Below are 17,430 nucleotides of genomic sequence, written 5' to 3'. Positions count from 1 at the left end.
AAGACTCTATAAGTGTATTTTTTCCTTGTATTCAGCCCTCAGATCTGATCTGCTCCCCAAATAAGCCATGGTTATTTTTGGATAAATTTAGTTTATACATATGTAGTTTATATAAAGACTGGACAAAGCCTTAAGATATTTTGGCTTAAAGGAATATAGGTATTTATATGATTTGAATATGATTTATCCAGTAATAGATTCATTTATAGTCATAGTATTTAGATTAATAGATTAAGCCACCTGGTTTAGGGCAAGAAAAGAAGCAGTTTTTGCCAGTATAATGATACCCAGGAGAAAATCAGTATTTTTTATACAGATAACAACATGATAAAAGTTAACATAAGTTATTTTGATAAAACACAGACTCTTTGCTTTTTAACTAATTATTTGGACATTTTTTTTATATCTTTTCATTAGAACAGGCTAAGAGTCCAAGAAAACATTGTCATTTTAGACTCATTAAATCTTTCTTGATTTTAACCTTAATTTCTATTTTTACAAACCCTCAGCACTTATTATATTAGTTTAGGCTTTGTCCTATATTTTTCTCATTTAGTAACAGTTATTCATTTTAGGATAAAACTATTCTGTTTTCCTATTAATAAAAATACATCTTTCATATTTTTCATACTTAAATCATTACTTTGAACAAATATTTTACCACATATAATTACCATCAAAATTAAACTTGTTAGAATAATGTTAAATACTTAAAATACTTTAGTTAATGTTTCAAATATGCATTAACTATCAATATATAGTTTTTAACAAGAATTTTTATTTTTAAAGTTCTTAAAATATATTTCTCTTTAAAATATGAGTAGGAGCTAAACTCATGGCCAGTTTCCAAATTGCTGTTTGTTGAGAATCTAAGTTAACAAAAGGAGATGGGGTTACTACTCCCGTTCTTGGCCACAAGGTTTTATTTGTAGAATTGGTATAATTTCAGTAGAATAATTATTTAGATTAGACCAAGGTAACGTAACAGAACACTTTGAGTCAGAACTACAATCCTGAACTGCATACCCCTTAGGGGACCGATCTATTATAATTCTACAGGAACCATTAATTAGTACTGACTTTTGCTCGGCATGGTATTGTTCCTATTGAATATTTTCTGACTCAGGTGTATATGAATTTTTATATAAAGGCAGCTCTTACTGATGTAAAATTTTTATAATTATGCATCCCATCTTAAGTTATTTATTTGCTGTCCTTTTCCCTTGCCTCAGGTTTACACTTCTGTATTTCTATTTTGAAGATTTTTTTTTTTTTAAGAAATAGCTTCTTTCTTGAAGAAGCTTTTTAAACCTCTTTTTCCCAACTAGAGTTACCTTGTCCCTGGCCATTATTTCCTGGCTGTGTCATCTTTATGCTATTAACTATTTCCCTTTACTATTTTCTTCTAACAACAAGAACATAGTTTATTTTTCCTAAACTCCTGTCTGTTATTGCCCCATGTGGCCTCACTGTATTGTCATGGAAAACTGTTTTCAATTCAGAACTTTCTTCACTCCTTTTCCCTCAATGTCTCCCATCTCACTATGGGGAGTCTGCTTTAGACTCTTCTGTGCTTTATCCACAAAGTCTCTTTTCCTTTAAAATACAAATAACTCAAACTTTATTAGAACCTTATTTTAGTAATGACACCCTAATGATGTTTTCAACGCACAAACATACAAACATACATACATACATACTCCTCCAGCCGCCTATTGTGGTTACCCGTTACCCTGATTATCCAAGGAAAATGCTGACTTTACCAACATGACTCGAGACCTCTTCTATCGGCTGGACACACGTGCCTCTAATGAGACTTTTCCTTGGTTCCTTAATATTGATTTGGAGTCTTCTTCTTCGAGCCCCACGCTGGGCGCCAGATGTTGCTTCCTGTTGAAATGGAGCTCGAAGGATATTAACGAATGATGAGGAAGAAAGAAAGAAAGAAAGAAAGACACAGACACAGACGGGCTCAGGGGGTCTGAAGCTTGAGTTTACTTCAGACAGACTCAGACAATTTTATTCTTAACCAGATCCTGGTTATATACCACAGGATGACAATACGCATGCATGCATTTCCTGAGGGAGCAAAGTTCTTATCTTTCAGTGTTCTTCCTTCATACTTAAAATAACCATTTGGGGTAAACAAACATTCTCTTCCTCCTAGACTGTCTTACATAAATCAAATAACATAAAGCAGCTTACTGCCACCACCACCCTAATGCCATCTACTCGCAAGTACTTCCGCAGGTCTTATGTTAATCCTATCTCTTACACCATCTCATCCAAGGAAGGGCGTGTGCCTGCTGTGTGCCCAGCAGCGTCCTGGGAAGTTCCCAGGGTAAGAGTGCTGGCCACGTTATATATAATTCCTCACCCTCGGGCAGGGGTCTCCAGTATACTGCGTCTCTCCCATGGCCCTCAGCCTAATCCTGGAAACCCAAAGGGGACTCGATTTCTGTCCAGAATCACATATGGCCACTGTGGCCAAACCCTGATGCAGCAGCCACAAGGGTGCGTGACCAACACGATAGAGACCCTCCCCAAACATTTCTGGAGGGAGTGGCCGGGACAGAGCCAGCTGCCTAGCATGGGACCAGTGCACCTGCATAAGGCCAGGCACTCAGAAGGGCCCCATGCTGGGTTTAATGCGCTGCTGTCACCATCTGGAAGTGCTTAATAGCTTTTCAACTAGGGGCTTGATGTTTTCATTTTGCACTAGGCCTTGCAAATTATTTAGCGTGTCCTGGGCCAGTATCCATATCTGGCTGAGAGAGGGATCTTCTTCTGGGGGGAAAGAGGTAAGGGAGGGGCAGGTCCTTGCGCTGCTGGCTTTCATTATCTGAGGCCCAGTCCTCCAAAGCTGTGGCATCACCACGCAAGCTGAGAAAGCCCTGATATGTCCCTGCCCACGACTGAGCCCTTCCCAGGAGTCCAAACTGTTGCTGCCTTTGTCTTCTGCTTGCAGAACCTGCAGCCTCCACACCCGGCAGCCCCCACCCAGCCACTGCCGACACCAGGCCTGGGTCTGACCTTGGGCTCACAGAGAGAGCTTTCAGCACCCCCACACCGGTCTCAGTTCAGTCACAGAACAGGCTGTCTAGGTCAGCGCGCAGCTGTTTCTTCAGTCCTACACTCTCAGTGATAACGGCCTCCCCTTCTCCCGGCTTGGTAGGCGAGAACGCCATCATGAGGCCCACTTCCTAGTCCTGAAGGCCACACCCAGTGGTGACATCCTGAAACGTGGGGGTGGGGAGGGAAGGTTTCTGGGAGGGACAGTGCCTCCAAAGAGCAGGAAGGACAAGGCGGGTCCAGGTGAGAACCTGTGGTCCCTGTTCCTTGGTGGGTGGACAGTTGCACCAAACCACAGCCCTGCATTTGATCCCTTCCGCCCCCCTCAAGGCATCTAACTGGAGCTGCTGAACAACCCCTGTTGGAAACCACATCAGCACGTGGACTGGGACCTCTACAAGCTCATGGTCTCTACGCCCAACTGAAGCCTCAACCCTGCTCAACATCCCCTCCCGTACCTTCTGGGCAGAGGTGGGGCCCATCGGTCCCAGAAAGCCCAGTTTCCCATCGTATGAGCACTTATCGCGGCTCTGATAGCTGCACGTGCACAGGAAAAGGAGGAAACGTCCAGATTAATACTGCAGCTTTAATGTCACACTGATACCAAAAACATGAAAGCACAAGAAAAAGCAAACAACAAAAGCAGGAAGAGAAAAGGAAGACTCCTCTTGCATGCTCTCTTCCACAGATGGCTACACGCTGCTGAGAGTGCCACGGTAAGAAGGAATCTGAGGAGGCACTCTGGTCTGGTGAGTAAGATTGCTGCACTTCATCAGCGATGTCTGCAAACGCAAGAAAGAAAAGTGAAAACATGAAATGGAGGGACATCAAACAGAGGTGGATATAGATAACAAAAGCAGTGTATTTCTACCCCCTCATCAGTCCCCCACCCGACCCGACCCCAGGCCTTCCCCTGACATCTCATGGCACCTCCACACCCCACCGTCAGAGTCTAACTGAACCACCAGAGCCCTTACTGGATCCAGGAGAAGAAGTTGGCACCAGCCCGGGCGGCATTTCTGGTCCGGATGGTAGAGCTGGTGCTGGGGCCATCTAGGATGCTGGTGCTGGCCCCAGCATTGGTGCCACTGCTGACACCCGCTCTCCACGTGGCTCTCCTGTTGGCACGGCTGCTATTCAGAATGTATTGATGGTATCTGGCCCAAAAGGAAAACGGGATCCTGGCCCAGGCATCGCCAAAATCTCCATCCTCATCCCAGGTCAGGAGCTCCGCCTGGATGTCGTCCCAGCTCCACCTTCCCATCAGAGCTTCCTCCCCGATATTCAGCTGCGCCCTCATCTGGGCCCTGGCATGTTGCTCGGCCATATCCACGTCCATGGTTTTGAAAGCGTCTTCCACAGCCTCCAGGAAATGAGCTCGCCATTCCCGGGGGTCTCGGTTCTGATTCTGAGACGAAATCACAGCAAGGACAATAATAGAGCTACCAAACATTCACTGGCCACGGGCTTCCCGCTGGGTGCCCTACTACGTGCTCTGCATCACGATGCTAAAAATAAGGACTACGGGAACCAGGCTCCTTTTATTCTGTGCCACACCTGGGATTTCACCCCATGCCTCACACTTGATACTTCTGTGACCTTCTAGAAAGTACTGAGGCACCTTTCTGAGGTTCTGAACCCTCACTGGAAATATGGGATAGGAAGAAGCGGTCTGTGAAGAATAAACAGAGAAGGCACGGACAGGGCCTTCCCCAGTGCACGGCACGTAGCAGAGGCTCTCTCTACCTGTGCGATGAATCTCAGCACCCTCATCTTGCTGGTCTCATGGCGGGCTCGCAAGCCCCAGAGGAATTCATACTCAGGTGGGCTGCTATTCGGAATCTTCTTGTATTCCAGGTACCTTAGAGAAGGACGAAGGGAAATGTTTGCTTCTAGCCCAGCTGCCTTGTTGTTTAATGGGCTCCAGATGGCACCTCCCCCAGCCCAATGCTGCAGCTCAGCTCCTGGAAGAGGCCCCAGCCTTGGCTCCCTCCCAGGGTTGCCCTCAACACCGAGGCCTTCGAAGCCTTGTCATCGGTCTTGCCAAGAAGCTACTTGGGTGTACCGAGGGGAGACATGTGTAGGGCGTTAGTTCATGGGAAGGCCACACAAGTTTTGTGCCCCTTGTCACGATGAGCCCAGATTCCTGTTGGGTGTGTTATAGAGGGTCATTCTTCAGGCCCCTGCTCTGAGCACACCCCCTGCCAAGGCCTCCTCGATGGCCTGGCTGAGCTCTGGGAAGGCACAGCAGGTGACCGCACAGGGAAAAACCAGCCAACCAAGGGCACTGCGCCCCAGGCGTGTTCCTATACTCCTGACCATGTGTGTGTGTGTGTGTGTGTGTGTGTGTGTGTGTGTGTGTTTAACACCTCTAGCATGGTGTACACAAGTTTTCCAAGCACCAAGGACAGGGTGAGCCTCACCAGCACTGGGCCATGCTCAGACCCTTCCCTCCCTGAGCCCCACATTCCTCGCAAGTACAACAGGGGGAATTCTCCTAACAGCCTAAAGGGCAGGTGTTAATGAGATGGCGATGACAACACACCCTGCACCAGGTTCTCAGGCAATGCATATTCCCTTTCCCTGACCCTGCCCTGGAAGTCTACAACACACACACTCATATACTCCGGCCCGGACCCACAATACCGAGGCAACCAGCCATCTAACATAAGGTATAGGGTAGTGAATGGCCTTCTCAGCCAGACCTGCACGCACATGGGACATCTGAGTGTGAGACAAACTTAACGTAGTCAGTACTTACCTCTGCTTCACAAAGTCATCAGTAATGAGCTTCTTCAAATCACCAAGAAATGGGTGCCTTGTCCTGACAGCAATAAAAGTTGGAACCCATGTTTTCAGAGAGTGGCAGAGCCCCAAAGTGGGCAGGAGCCCTTCCCTGCTTAGTTAAGAGCTTCCCAGCCCAGTGGGCATCCCCGTGGAGGCCTGGGCATGCAGCAGAGACCAGATGACTGCTTTTCAACAGTAGGGATTTGATGGGGCCCCTAACCCTGAGGTCTAGCTGAGATCTCATCTGGGGACAGGCAGGGGAGAGGAAGCAGGGAGGGGGCTGAGTGCTCCCTATCCAGCCTGCTGAGGCCCTTTGCTCTCTATCTAGTCCAGGACTGCCCATTTCCTTGCACCAGACCAACAGGCAATTGCAATTGCAATCCTGGGACCTCTTTTGCCAAAGGACAACACTGAGAGCAGGAGCTGAGAGAGCCCAGGCATACCCAGGACGCAGTCCCATCTTACGGAGCGCCTCCCACACGACAGCTGCAAGGAGAGACGAGGGACAAGAAGTTAGCATGCAAAAGTGAGACTGTGGACTCACCACAGCTGCAGGTCCAGCCACTCACCCTCGCTGGCTCGGTTGCCATTCATGAAGATGACACCCAGAATCACCAAGAGGAGACTCAGTCTGGGAGTGTCCTTGGTCCTGCAGGTGTAGAAAGAGGGAACTTGTCTAGCAGCTGTTTACATGAGCGACTAAAGATGGGTCACCCAACTAGCCTGTCCCAGATTTCTCGGCTAGATGGGACTTCTTCCCAACGCTGTGTATGGATTGCTACTTGATCATGGACAATTCATACCTCCTTCATCAATAGCACGTGGACACTAGTACTTCCCTCCCAGAGCTCCTCTCTGGAGGACAGCATTTGGCAGGGGGCAAATGCTTGGCAAAGGTGTATGCGGACCTTTCCTGCCCTTTGAGCCTCAGGATCTCTCATCCACAATAAGCTTTCCCTTGGGGACCACCCTGACAATTCCTGGCCAGACAGTTAGTAGGAAGAAGCAAACAGCAAGCCTGCTTTCCTAGGAAGCTTCAGGTGGTGGGGCTGAAACCCTGAGAGCAGCGATGCCCCACCCCAGGCCACTCTCCCTTTCATTCAGTTATCCTTGGGCACCACGACCCGAGTGTGGAAGCCGTGGTGGATCCTGCGCTTTGTTTTGCTCTGTTCCTCTGAGAGAATGTGGGACACTGGCAGGAAAGGGGTAGCATGGAGGAAGGCTGATCCTCCTTTCCGTTCTTACTTTCCCAGGAGGCGCGCTGAGGAGTCCCGTGTGCACACAAGAATATACAAGTGTTCTTCCTTGTCAATTTCCTTCAAGTGGATCTCAAACTTCTACATGGGGGAGAAAACAGAATGAGAGATCAGAAATGCAGCCTGGGCATCCTGCAGCAGCCCCTCCATTCCCCCTGTTAGAACTTTTCCTGAGCAGGAATCCCACTTGTCGGGGGAAGTGGAGGAAGGGAAGGCATGAAGGACCCTCACTGTGGGAGCTGCAGCACTGCCCGAGGGAATAACACTCACTTCATGAGTCAATGAGAAGCTCAGAGCGCCCGGGAGAGAGGGGTCAAGGGGAGAAGTACATGGCAAACTGCAAGTGCAGCGGACGCGCACAGGTGGAGAGGCTGGGGAAGGCTTTCGGAGCAGGCACTACTGAAACTGGGCCTTAAAGGGGAGCAGAATTCAAGGCCTCCCCGCTGCTCTTATCCTGCAGAGCTGCTCCCCTTCCCTGCACCCACCTTTTCCAGAGTGTACGCTGCTCGCTCAATGATTTCTGGGAAATGCTCATCATATTCTCGGATGACATCCTTCAGCATGTCTGCAGGAGGGGACAGTTGGAAAGAGCATCTGGGCTGAGTGGAGGCCGCAGAGCCCCTTGGGTCAGCCCCGCTGAGGGTAGCACAGCGAGGGCCCTATGCTGTGAAATGGAGGAGCAGCCGTGGTCTGATACGGAGGGAACCCATGAGTGAACGGATGCCCAGAGCTGGGGTGGGGAGGGGGAGGAGTGGCGTTCTGGGAGGGGCACAGGTGGCCTACCTGAGCGCTTAATGGGGATCTTCTTGTAGTCCTTAATCATCAGGTACTTCACCAACTTGTTTGCCTGGGGAAGGGGGAATTCAGGGGAAATCAAGGCCTGGGTACCTGTCAAGCAAGAGCTGGCGGGTAAGGGAGGAGCGGAGCAAGAGCAGGGGCAAAGGCAGACATCTCACCCTCTCCTGCAGAAGGGTCACGTTGCGAGGTGGCAAGCACAGTACGTGCCTGGAGGGTGCCTGGGACGTCAGGCCCACTGGGGGCTGAGGGCTCATCTCAGCCTGTGCCGTCAATGGGGGCTGCGATGCTCTCCAGGTCAGTGGGACCGTCAGAGGCTCCCTCTCCTCCTTGCTGCTCTCATAGTCATCATCCAGGTGCTTGGACTGTAGCATTGGGGAGACAAGAGACCAGGGGTGTCAGGCTCCCTACGGAAAAGTGCCCAGCACGCAACTTGCCCGTGGCGATACTGGGTAAATAAGAGTAGCTCAGGCAGCAAGAGTGCACTCAGTGCTTACGAAGTGCCAGACACTGAGCCAACCTCTTTTCCCGCCAGGCTGTGAGCCACCCGAGGGTAGGAACTACATGGAGTAAAATAAAGCTCAGCACACTTGTGTTGGAGGAACAAAGTCAAGAAGAGAGGAGGGAAGAGGGGTGTGGAAGTAGCAGGGAGCGCTTACCTTCTTTGTCCTCTTGCCGCCCATCTTGGCCCAGGGCTCAACACTGTGCTGAACACTGGCAGCTGCACCCTCAGGATCAGGGACGCTCGTGGCCAACTTGGCCTTGGCAGCAGCTGCTGCCACAACATTCTGAGGCTCTACCCACCGAGTCTTAGCAAGAGCCTTCCCAGACTTGTTCATCTTGGGCCGGGTGGCTGCCACCTCCCTGGCAGATGCGGCCTGGGACACGCCGGAGGCAGCACTGGGACCCTCCGTGGCAGCCTCTTGGGCTGGGGCAGGTCTCTTGGGGCGGGGAAAAGCCATGCCACTGACACCCGCTGGCTGGCTGAAATCAAAGACATCATTCGGACCCAGGAAGGCTGCCGTGGGCTGCGTGGCATCCATTGCACTGGCACATGGAGCCTGAAAGGAAGCATGAGTGGTGCTAGGGCCCTCGGTAGCAGCCTCCTGGGCCTGGGAGACTGTCTGGAGCTGTGGGGAGGTTGCCGGAACCCCAGGGGCAGTCACTGCACTGTTCATTAGCATCTGGGGGATCTGCGGAGATGCAGGGGGTGTCTCAGGGGTGGCTCCCTGAGACTCTGTATATGTCCCGGCCAGGGTGTCACCTCCTAAGGCCCGGTCTGTGTCCACCAGGTGGTTAATGGGCACCCGAATGTTGGAGGCAATACGGATAGCAGCGGCGGCGGCCCGAGCGGCACGGTTGGAGGCGGCGGCACGGGCCACATTGGCAGCACGGGTGGCCGCCTCATTGGCAAGTGTTTCCGGATCCAGCTGCAATGCATCCATCAGGGTCTGGGCCAATACAGGGTTTTCCAGTTCCCAGGGCTCATTCTGTAGGGCCACAGAGATGGGTAAGGGAAGGCACACAACTCTCCACGCTTGCATCATGCCTCACTGCGCTGGCCAGCCTCCTTCCAGCAGCCAGCCTCTCCCCAACCCCCTTCCTCTGAGCAGGAGAGGGAGCGTGGGGGAGGCCAGGCTGTCTCTACCCACTCAACCCCTTTCTTTCATCCTACCCCTACTCCACTCCTCCTCTGTCTCCCAGGGAAGGAAAACCCAACCGTGGCCCGAAGTGGGAGTGTGTAGGTCAGAGGCATGTGGGCCCAGGGCAAACAGGTGGCCAAGAAGGGGCCTCACCGACAAGATGCGAAGGCCTGGCCCCAAGCTCCCAAAGGCTCTGAGGACACGGATGTCAAGGCTGGTGAAGGTGCCATAGCCACCAAAAGCACCATATTCTTCGTAGTCGTTTCCTTCAACCATCTCTTCCTCCCCAACTTCATCGCTACCCTCATCTATGTCTTCAACAGTGAAGCTTTCCGATTCCATGTTGTAGCTTCCCTCAGCCATGCTGCTGTCCCAAAGAGAAGAGAGCTTAACCCCAGAGGGAGGTCGAGGCACTTCAGGGGGAGATGGCAGGATCCAGCGTGCTGGGGGGGATGGGATTTCGGGGGTGGGGATGATAATCAGCAGGTTACTAGGCAGTCCCAGGCAGTGGGGGAGGTAGATTAGGTAGACTCAGCCAGGACCAGAGCCCCAGGAATGGGACAGAGTAGGTTGCAGGAGGCTCCTGAACTGAAAGGGCAGTTCAGGATGGGCTGGCTCCTTCCCCATCCCAGGAGCCAGATGTGAACAGGGGACCTGAGGGCTTAGGTTTGAAGAGTCCCAAAGGGCCTCTCTGAGAGAGGGAGAAACAAAGGCTCTGAACTTGAGGGCCTGAGCAGGAGACCTAGATGAAGGAGGAACAGATGGGAGGGCTCAGACAACAAGGACAGGGGAACACTGAGAAATCAAATCCAAGGAACCCAGGTCGGGGTGGGGGAATTCAATGGACACCGGTCTCGGTGGCGCGCACACAAGAGCCCAAGGGGTGGACGGGGTGGGGACCTCGGACCTGGGTGAGGCTCGAATTGGAGCGCTGGAGGTTTCAAATCCAAGGATTGGACACTCCAGGCAGGGTCAAGAGGTCTGGCTGGAGTGATCTCGAAGTGGTAGGGGTGGGGGTGGGGCGTCTGGTCTAAGGAAGCTCCGGTCTGCTTGAAGGGGTTCGGACCATGGGCTCCGGGGTGAGTAGGGCTCGGATCGGAGCTCCCGGTTCTGGGGTGGGGGTGGGGGTGGGGCTTCTGTCCAGACCGCGGGTGTAAGGAGGTTCCGGTTGTGCGCCGCGGTTTTCTTCAGACCCTGAGGGGACGGGAGGCGCAGCGGGTCGGGTCTCTCTCGCCCTCCCGGGGTCCTCGCTGCAGCTGAGTCCTTACCTTCCCTGGGGCTCCAATGGCGTCCGTCCCTAGCACCGGGAACCCCGCAGCCGCGCCGTCGCCTCCCGCTGCCAGTACAGCAGCTCCGACCACCGCGCACCTTTCTATCCGCGCATCCCCCCCCACACTCGCCCTGGCGGGGCAACTATGCGCATGCGCGACATCTTCTCAGGCCCGCCTACTTTTCCCTGCTAAAGTGCCTTCCACCAGGTCATCAGTGCGCATGCGATTGCGCTTTCGGTCGGGGCGGGCTGGAGTTTCTTCTTCCAACCCGGTTCTTCTCTTCCACTCTTGTGACCTTAAAGCTCATCCCACTCAATCATCTCTCTCGTTCCCCCCTCCCATTTCACAGGGCTTCTCATTCTTCCCTCCCCCCTCTCCCTCCAAGCCCAGCTTGATCTGGGATGCGCCTTGCCCCACTTCCCCAGCATGACCCTTTGGTCACAATTAAAGACGTCTGTAGCTGGGTCTCTACCTGCCACTATGTGCAAATCCTGAACTTGGGACCCAGGAAATGAATTGGCCAAAAGTTAGTAGTTTATTTGGTTTTTTTCTCCCTATCCATCTCTATGGCCCCCGGAAACTCTGGGAGCATCAGTTTCCTCGGCTACTCTTTCAGGAAGCTTGAATGTCACAGCAGGATCTTTGCTGGAGAAGCAGCCCTGGGAGGTCAGCATCTCCAATTTACAGTTCAGCTAGCTGAGGCACAAATTGCTTGAACTAGACAAAGCCACAGAACCAGTAAATGGAAAATATAAACCTTGGTTCTGGATCTTTCTGTCTCCAAAACCCATGTTATGCTTGTGTAGCCTGGGGACTAAGGCACCCTCCCCTCCTCAGGTGGGGCAACAGGCCCCCGTCCCCAGTATCAACACAGGCAGAGGCAGCCCTCCCCATGTCCTGTCTGCTCAGTGGGGGGCCATCCAGGTGTGGGAATTTCCCCTTGGGTTCCACTGCCTGCTCCAACTGTCACGCCTCTTTACTGTGACTGGCACAACCACCCTGCCTGTGAGGCCTTCCTGTGCTGCTGGAGCACACAGGACAATCAGTCACTGGTGACTCTGAGCCAGGGCAAGCCCTGGTTCGGAGTAATAGTTTGTTCTGGTTACCTTTCCTGGGTTGGAACCCAGGGCAGTTGCAGTCTTGTGCAAAGAAGCGAGCTGAGCTTCAGAATTTGGGGATGGACTCAGGGCCTGTCCATCACTAAGTGTGAGAGCCCAGTCAGGTCACTCAACTTCTCTGAGCCCCAGTTTCTCAATATGCAAAGGATCACGTGCTAGGATCCTATCCAAGGACACATATGTCACTGTGCTTCCGGAATGACTGGAGGAACTCAAAAAGACAGAAAATAGTATGTGCGCATCTCAAATTGAACATGTCCATTTTACAAAATGTATAGAGGATTTTCATGGTTACTTTAAACCTCAACCAGGACCCCTATATATGAACAGAACCTATCACTCTTCAGTGACCAATGTCATTCTGCCTGACTGGATGATTTTCCTTTTCTGTTATGTATTAACCTACCCTGCCAGCTGCCTGTGTTTCTTCAGCCCTTCCTCTGTAATATATCCTCTGTGGGGCATGATTAGGCCCTATAAACAAAAGCCTTGACACGAACTACTACATGCTAGTAACTCCAAAATCTACAAGCCCAGTATGAATTTTGTCTTTGAGGGCCAAACCCATACATTCACCTGCGTACATGATGTCTGCACTTGGATGCCTCATGGGCTTCTTCGTTAGCCTGTCCAATACTCTTCATTTCGTATTACCCACTCTTCCCACACACTCCCATCCCCCCCATCTCTCTCTCTCTCTCTCTCTCTCATCCATCTCTATCTCTATTTCTATCTCTCTCTCTCCTCTCATCTTCACCATCTTAGTAAATGACAGCATTATCCAAACAATTAATCACTCCAGAAACCAGAGGTAATCTTCCACCACTCCCTCTTTCTCCCTCACTGCGCCCAGGGAGGAAAACACTGGAGATGTTCAGAGCTACTTCTCTTTGCACCTCTCTTCTCTCCATTACTTGCCATGAATTCTAGTCATATTGGCCTCTCTGAATGCACAACTCTCTCTCTTTCACTCATGTTGTCCCCTGGGCTATTTTTTCTGTTCCATCTCCACATGTTGCAACCTGGAATAAAGCCAGGCATAATGCTTGGCAATCAGGCAATCAGAGGTCTCACTTCATTAGTTTCCCTTCTTTCAGAGATCGCTGTATGTTGTGGCTAGTGTTGTCATAACTTAAACCCAAATACATTTTTCTGGTTTACTGGTTGTATAGGTGGGAGGGTATATCTGGTTCCTGTTGATCCATCATGGCTGGAAATAATAAGTATCCATCATGTTTCTTAAATTTTTTCACTAATTCCCTTTGCTTTTATGATGTACCTTCATTACTATGCATACATCTGTGATATATCCAAGTAGCTATGTGCAAATAACCCGTGTTGTACATCCATGAAAATTCAATTTTCCCATGTGGAGAATTCCTGATTCCCCACAAGCAATGTGGACAACCAAAGCAATAGGCCAAGCCCTCAGTCTTGGGGTTTGTTCATATGAAACTTATCCCTGCAAAGGATAGGCTATGCCTACTTAAAATTAGGCCTAAGAGTCACCCCCAGAGAAACTCTTTTGTTGCTCAGATGTGGCCTCTCTCTCTCTATGCTGACACAGCAGGTAAACTCACTGCCCTCCCCCTCTACATGGGACATGACTCCCAGGGGTATGGATCTTCCTGGCAATGTGGGACAGAAATCCTAGAATGAGCTGGAACTCAGCATCAAGGGATTGAGAAAACCTTCTCAACCAAAAGGGGAACAGAGAAATGGGACAAAATAAAGTGAAAATGGTTAAGAGATTTCAAACAGAGTTGAGAGGTTATCCTGGAGGTTATTCTTATGCATTAAATAGAGATCACCTTTTTAGTTAAGGCATAACAGAGAGGCTGGAGGGAAGTGCCTTAAAATGTAGAGCTGTGTTCCAGTAGCCATGTTTCTTGAAGATGAATGTATAATGATATGGCCTTTGCAATATGACTGTGTGATTGTGAAAACCTTGTGTCTGATGCTTCTCTATGGTATGGACAGATGAGTAAAACATACGGATTAAAATAAGTAAATAATAGGGGGAACAAATGTTAAAATAAATTTAATAGATTGAAATGCTAATGATCAATGAAAGGGAGGGGTAAGGGGTATGGTATGTATCAATTTTTTTCTTTTTATTTCTTTTACTGAATTGATGCAAATGTTCTAAGAAATGATCATGATGATGACTATACAACTATGTGATGATATGGTGAGTTATTGATTATATCTCAAGAATGGAATGATCATACGGTAAGAATGTTCATGTTTGTATGTTGTTATGTTTAAAAAATTAATTAATTAATTAATTTTTAAAAATGTCCTTTGTATCAAATGATCATGATTCCAGCGTGTTTGTGGCTTGTGATATTAAACTCTCTATATCAATTTATAAGCTCATTATAATGAATTTCCAATACCAGTAGAAAGACCACTTTCATCCCAAATGCTTTGTTTTGCTCCTGAGAGCATGCAATTTCATACCAGCACCTCATAATGGGGGCTTAAATATATACCATGGATCGTATATAATCCAGAAGAGTTAATAATATGTTTTCTTTTTCTTTCTTTGCCAACAATGCATACAGCAGTCTATTGTCTTCATAGTATTTGACTCCCACATGGCCACATGAGAGCCTCTTGCTTCAGACAGAAGAGTATCATTTTGTCACTGTCACTATTCCTTTTTCACTGATGCGATCTCAGCTATTAGCTAATCACCAAAAGCAGTGGCTGGAGTGGAATCTTTGCTGCCTTAAATTGTACACACAGCTGTAATTTTGCATGGCCATTGTTGCTGATTCTGGTGGTGATAGAAAGAAAAGGGGAACTTCCTGGAATTCAATACTTGGATCATTGTATAGTATGTTGTTGAGGAGAGATGTTCCTTTTCTTTCTTCCCCTTCCTGGCTTTCTGGTTGTCACCTCGCCGTGCCACCTCCTGTCTTTCTTTCACGTGTTCCCTGCCTGTTCGCTCTTAATCCTGCGACCTCTCTATCTCTCCCTCCTTACTTTTTTCAGTCCTCCAACTTGTTTCTCTACTCAGTCTTTCCTTCTCCCTTCTGCCCTTTCTCCTCTTCAGTTCCATTTCTTGATCTCTCTCATTCCTTCACCTTTGCTTTCCCTCATGTTCCCTGACTTCTTCTCCACTATCAGAGACATATGGAGGCATATGTGGGAAGATTGTGAGTATACATATTTATTCACCCATCCCTCTATCCATTAATCCATTCATTCCATTCATTTTTTAACTTGCTCATTCCTCTACCCTTCTTACATACATGTTTGAGAGTCTATATTATATAACTAGCACTGAGTTAGGCCATCAGGAAATACAGCGAAGGACAAAAGAGCATTCACACCATTGGGCTTGAACTAGACTTGGCAGACAAATATTTTAAAACTGATCCCATTAAAAAAAAAATAGATGCTCTTATGACAAATACTGATACTTGCTATGGAGGACAATTTAAGGGTATGAAGAGAAAGTAAAGAGAATGACCAGTTTGTTTAAATTGAAGATGAAGAAGCAGGTGAGCAAAAAGTAGCGTTCATGAAGTGGTCTTCATGAAGAAGTGATACTTAAGCTGAACCTCAGAAATAAGTACACAGGTGAGCAGGAGAGGGAAGGAGGAACGTTACTACTTAAGGGTTATCGGTAGCAGCAGCATAAATGCCGTAAGAATTAACAAGCATGGTTCAAACTCGGCCTAAGGGGAGATCAGAATCATTCAAGCAAGGGCCAGAGAGGTTTGAGAAAATCTTATTTCCTGTTTATATCACTATTCTCACTCATTCCATCAAAGCTCGCCTCTTGTCATTTATTTATTTGCACTTTTTAAAATAAAAAGATCTTTTTTATTTTGAAATAATTTCAAATTTACAAGACAGTTGTAAAAACAGCACAGCACCCATATAGAGAACGCCACCATAACCCCCCCCCAAGATACCCAGATCCACCAACTTTAACATTTTGACACTTTTGTATCATTATAGCTATCCATCTATTTATCAGTCCATCTTTATTAGTTTGCTAAAGCTGCCAGAATGCAATATATCAGAAATGGAACAGCTTTTGAAAAAAAAAAGGGAATTTCTTAAGTTGCAAATTTACAGTGCTAAGGCCATAAAAACTGTCCAAACTAAGGCATCTAAAGAAAGATGCCTTGACTCAAGAAAGGCCACTGGGCCTGTCAGCCGAGAAGGCACGTGGCTGGCGTCTGCCGGTCCTTTGGATTCTCGTTTCAAACAGCTTTCCTGGGAACATTTTTTTCCTGCATCTCCAAACGTCTGGGTCCCGTGCTGGCTCTATGGGCTCTGATGGTTCTGAAACTTTTTCTACTGAAAGGGCTCCAGTAAGGGACCCACCTTGAATGGGTGGAGATACATCTCCATGGAAATCACCTCATCAGAAGGTCCCATCCACAACTGGGTGGGTCACGTCTCCATAGAAACAACTTAATAAAAAATATCCCACCAAGCAATATTGAATCGGGATTTAAAAAACATGGCTTTTCTGAGGTACACAACAGTTTCAAATTGGGATACCATCTATCTATCAATGCACATACCTATCCATCTGTATTAGTCAGGATTCTCCAGGGAAAGAGACCTGACAGGAGATATATGTAAATATTCTGAGAATTTTATAAGAAATGTGTCATATGGCTATGGGGATGGGCTAATCCAAATTCCTTAGAGCAGTCCTCAAGGTAGGAACTCTGATGTAGGTATTTAAAGATTTTCCCAGGGGAAGCTAGACGGCTAAAGTAGAAATGGAAATTCTCTCTTTGAACTGCTGAAATCACCACTTCTCCTTTTAAAGCCATCAGTTGATTGCATGAGACATCTCTCATTGTTGAAAGCAATCTCCTCAGTTCATTGTAGATGTAATCAGCCGTAGATGAAATCAATCTACTGATCATTTAAGTCCACAAAATGTCCTCACAGTAACAATCAGGTCAGTGCTTGCTTGACAAAACAACTGGACACCAAAACCTGGCCAAGTCAACACCTGAACTTAACCATCATATCACCTATCTGTTTATTTATTTATCAATATATTTTCTGAGCACTTCAGCATAGGTTGTGTACATAATGTTCTTTGAACAATTAAGACTGCAATGGACATCTCTGAGAACAAGTTATTTACAGATTTAAACATCTTAAGTAAATGTATCAGGTTCAAGAAATTTAACTTTATTATAAAGGCTATAGTCTATATTCCAATTTTCATATATTTCGATCTCCTTTCAAGCCTTTTCTCCTCCATTCTTAAATCATGTCCCAGATCCCATATTGCGTTTAATTGCCGTTTTCTCCTTATTTGCTCATTTTCTTTTTAATTTTGGAAACATATATGGAACATGAACTTTTCAGGTTAACCACTCCCATGTATACCATTCAGATGGATTAATTAATGATCAAGTGTAATGAACAAAGCTGAGTGTGAGTACGGTTGGAAGGGGAAGGCTAGGGGTATGTATGTCACCAGAAGGAAAGCTGGGGG

The 17,430-nt window shown here is 48.1% G+C and overlaps 1 protein-coding gene and 1 non-coding gene across 3 annotated transcripts; both read right to left on the bottom strand.

Moving 5' to 3' along the window:
* Positions 1 to 3,658: 3,658 nt before the first annotated feature.
* LOC143671449 (melanoma-associated antigen D4-like) lies at positions 3,659 to 10,981 on the bottom strand. Of its 2 annotated transcripts, none has more exons than XM_077146613.1 (13): positions 10,822 to 10,981; positions 9,707 to 9,920; positions 8,570 to 9,400; positions 8,072 to 8,275; positions 7,899 to 7,962; positions 7,601 to 7,680; positions 7,105 to 7,196; positions 6,429 to 6,508; positions 6,303 to 6,345; positions 5,834 to 5,896; positions 4,819 to 4,933; positions 4,050 to 4,480; positions 3,659 to 3,854 (listed from the first exon to the last, which is right to left on the bottom strand). In XM_077146613.1, the coding sequence occupies exons 2-13, from the start codon at positions 9,914 to 9,916 to the stop codon at positions 3,845 to 3,847; spliced, it is 2,223 nt and encodes a 740-aa protein (XP_077002728.1). In that variant the 5' UTR covers positions 9,917 to 9,920; positions 10,822 to 10,981; the 3' UTR covers positions 3,659 to 3,844. The 2 variants fall into 2 exon arrangements, with proteins under 2 accessions (XP_077002728.1, XP_077002727.1); XM_077146612.1 differs by having other exon boundaries at positions 9,707 to 9,917.
* LOC143672379 (small nucleolar RNA SNORA11) lies at positions 5,149 to 5,273 on the bottom strand. Its single transcript, XR_013169832.1, has one exon. It is a non-coding gene; the product is annotated as a small nucleolar RNA SNORA11 (small nucleolar RNA).
* Positions 10,982 to 17,430: the final 6,449 nt, after the last annotated feature.

The sequence above is a fragment of the Tamandua tetradactyla genome, chromosome X (genome assembly GCF_023851605.1).
Source record: "Tamandua tetradactyla isolate mTamTet1 chromosome X, mTamTet1.pri, whole genome shotgun sequence".
In the NCBI taxonomy this organism is placed as follows: Eukaryota; Metazoa; Chordata; class Mammalia; order Pilosa; family Myrmecophagidae; genus Tamandua; species Tamandua tetradactyla.
Note: the sequence above shows the minus strand (reverse complement) of the source record. Positions and strands in the feature narration are given on the sequence as shown.

Bases quoted from the DNA above. Each gene is read 5' to 3' on its own strand.
- LOC143671449 (XM_077146613.1), bottom strand. From the start codon at position 9,916: ATGGCTGAGGGAAGCTACAACATGGAATCGGAAAGCTTCACTGTTGAA. The intron at 9,401-9,706 runs GTGAGGCCCCTT...GTGGCCCTACAG, and splicing joins CAGGCCTTCGCATCTTGTCG to AATGAGCCCTGGGAACTGGA. The intron at 7,681-7,898 runs GTAGGCCACCTG...CCCCTCCTGCAG, and splicing joins GATCCCCATTAAGCGCTCAG to ACATGCTGAAGGATGTCATC.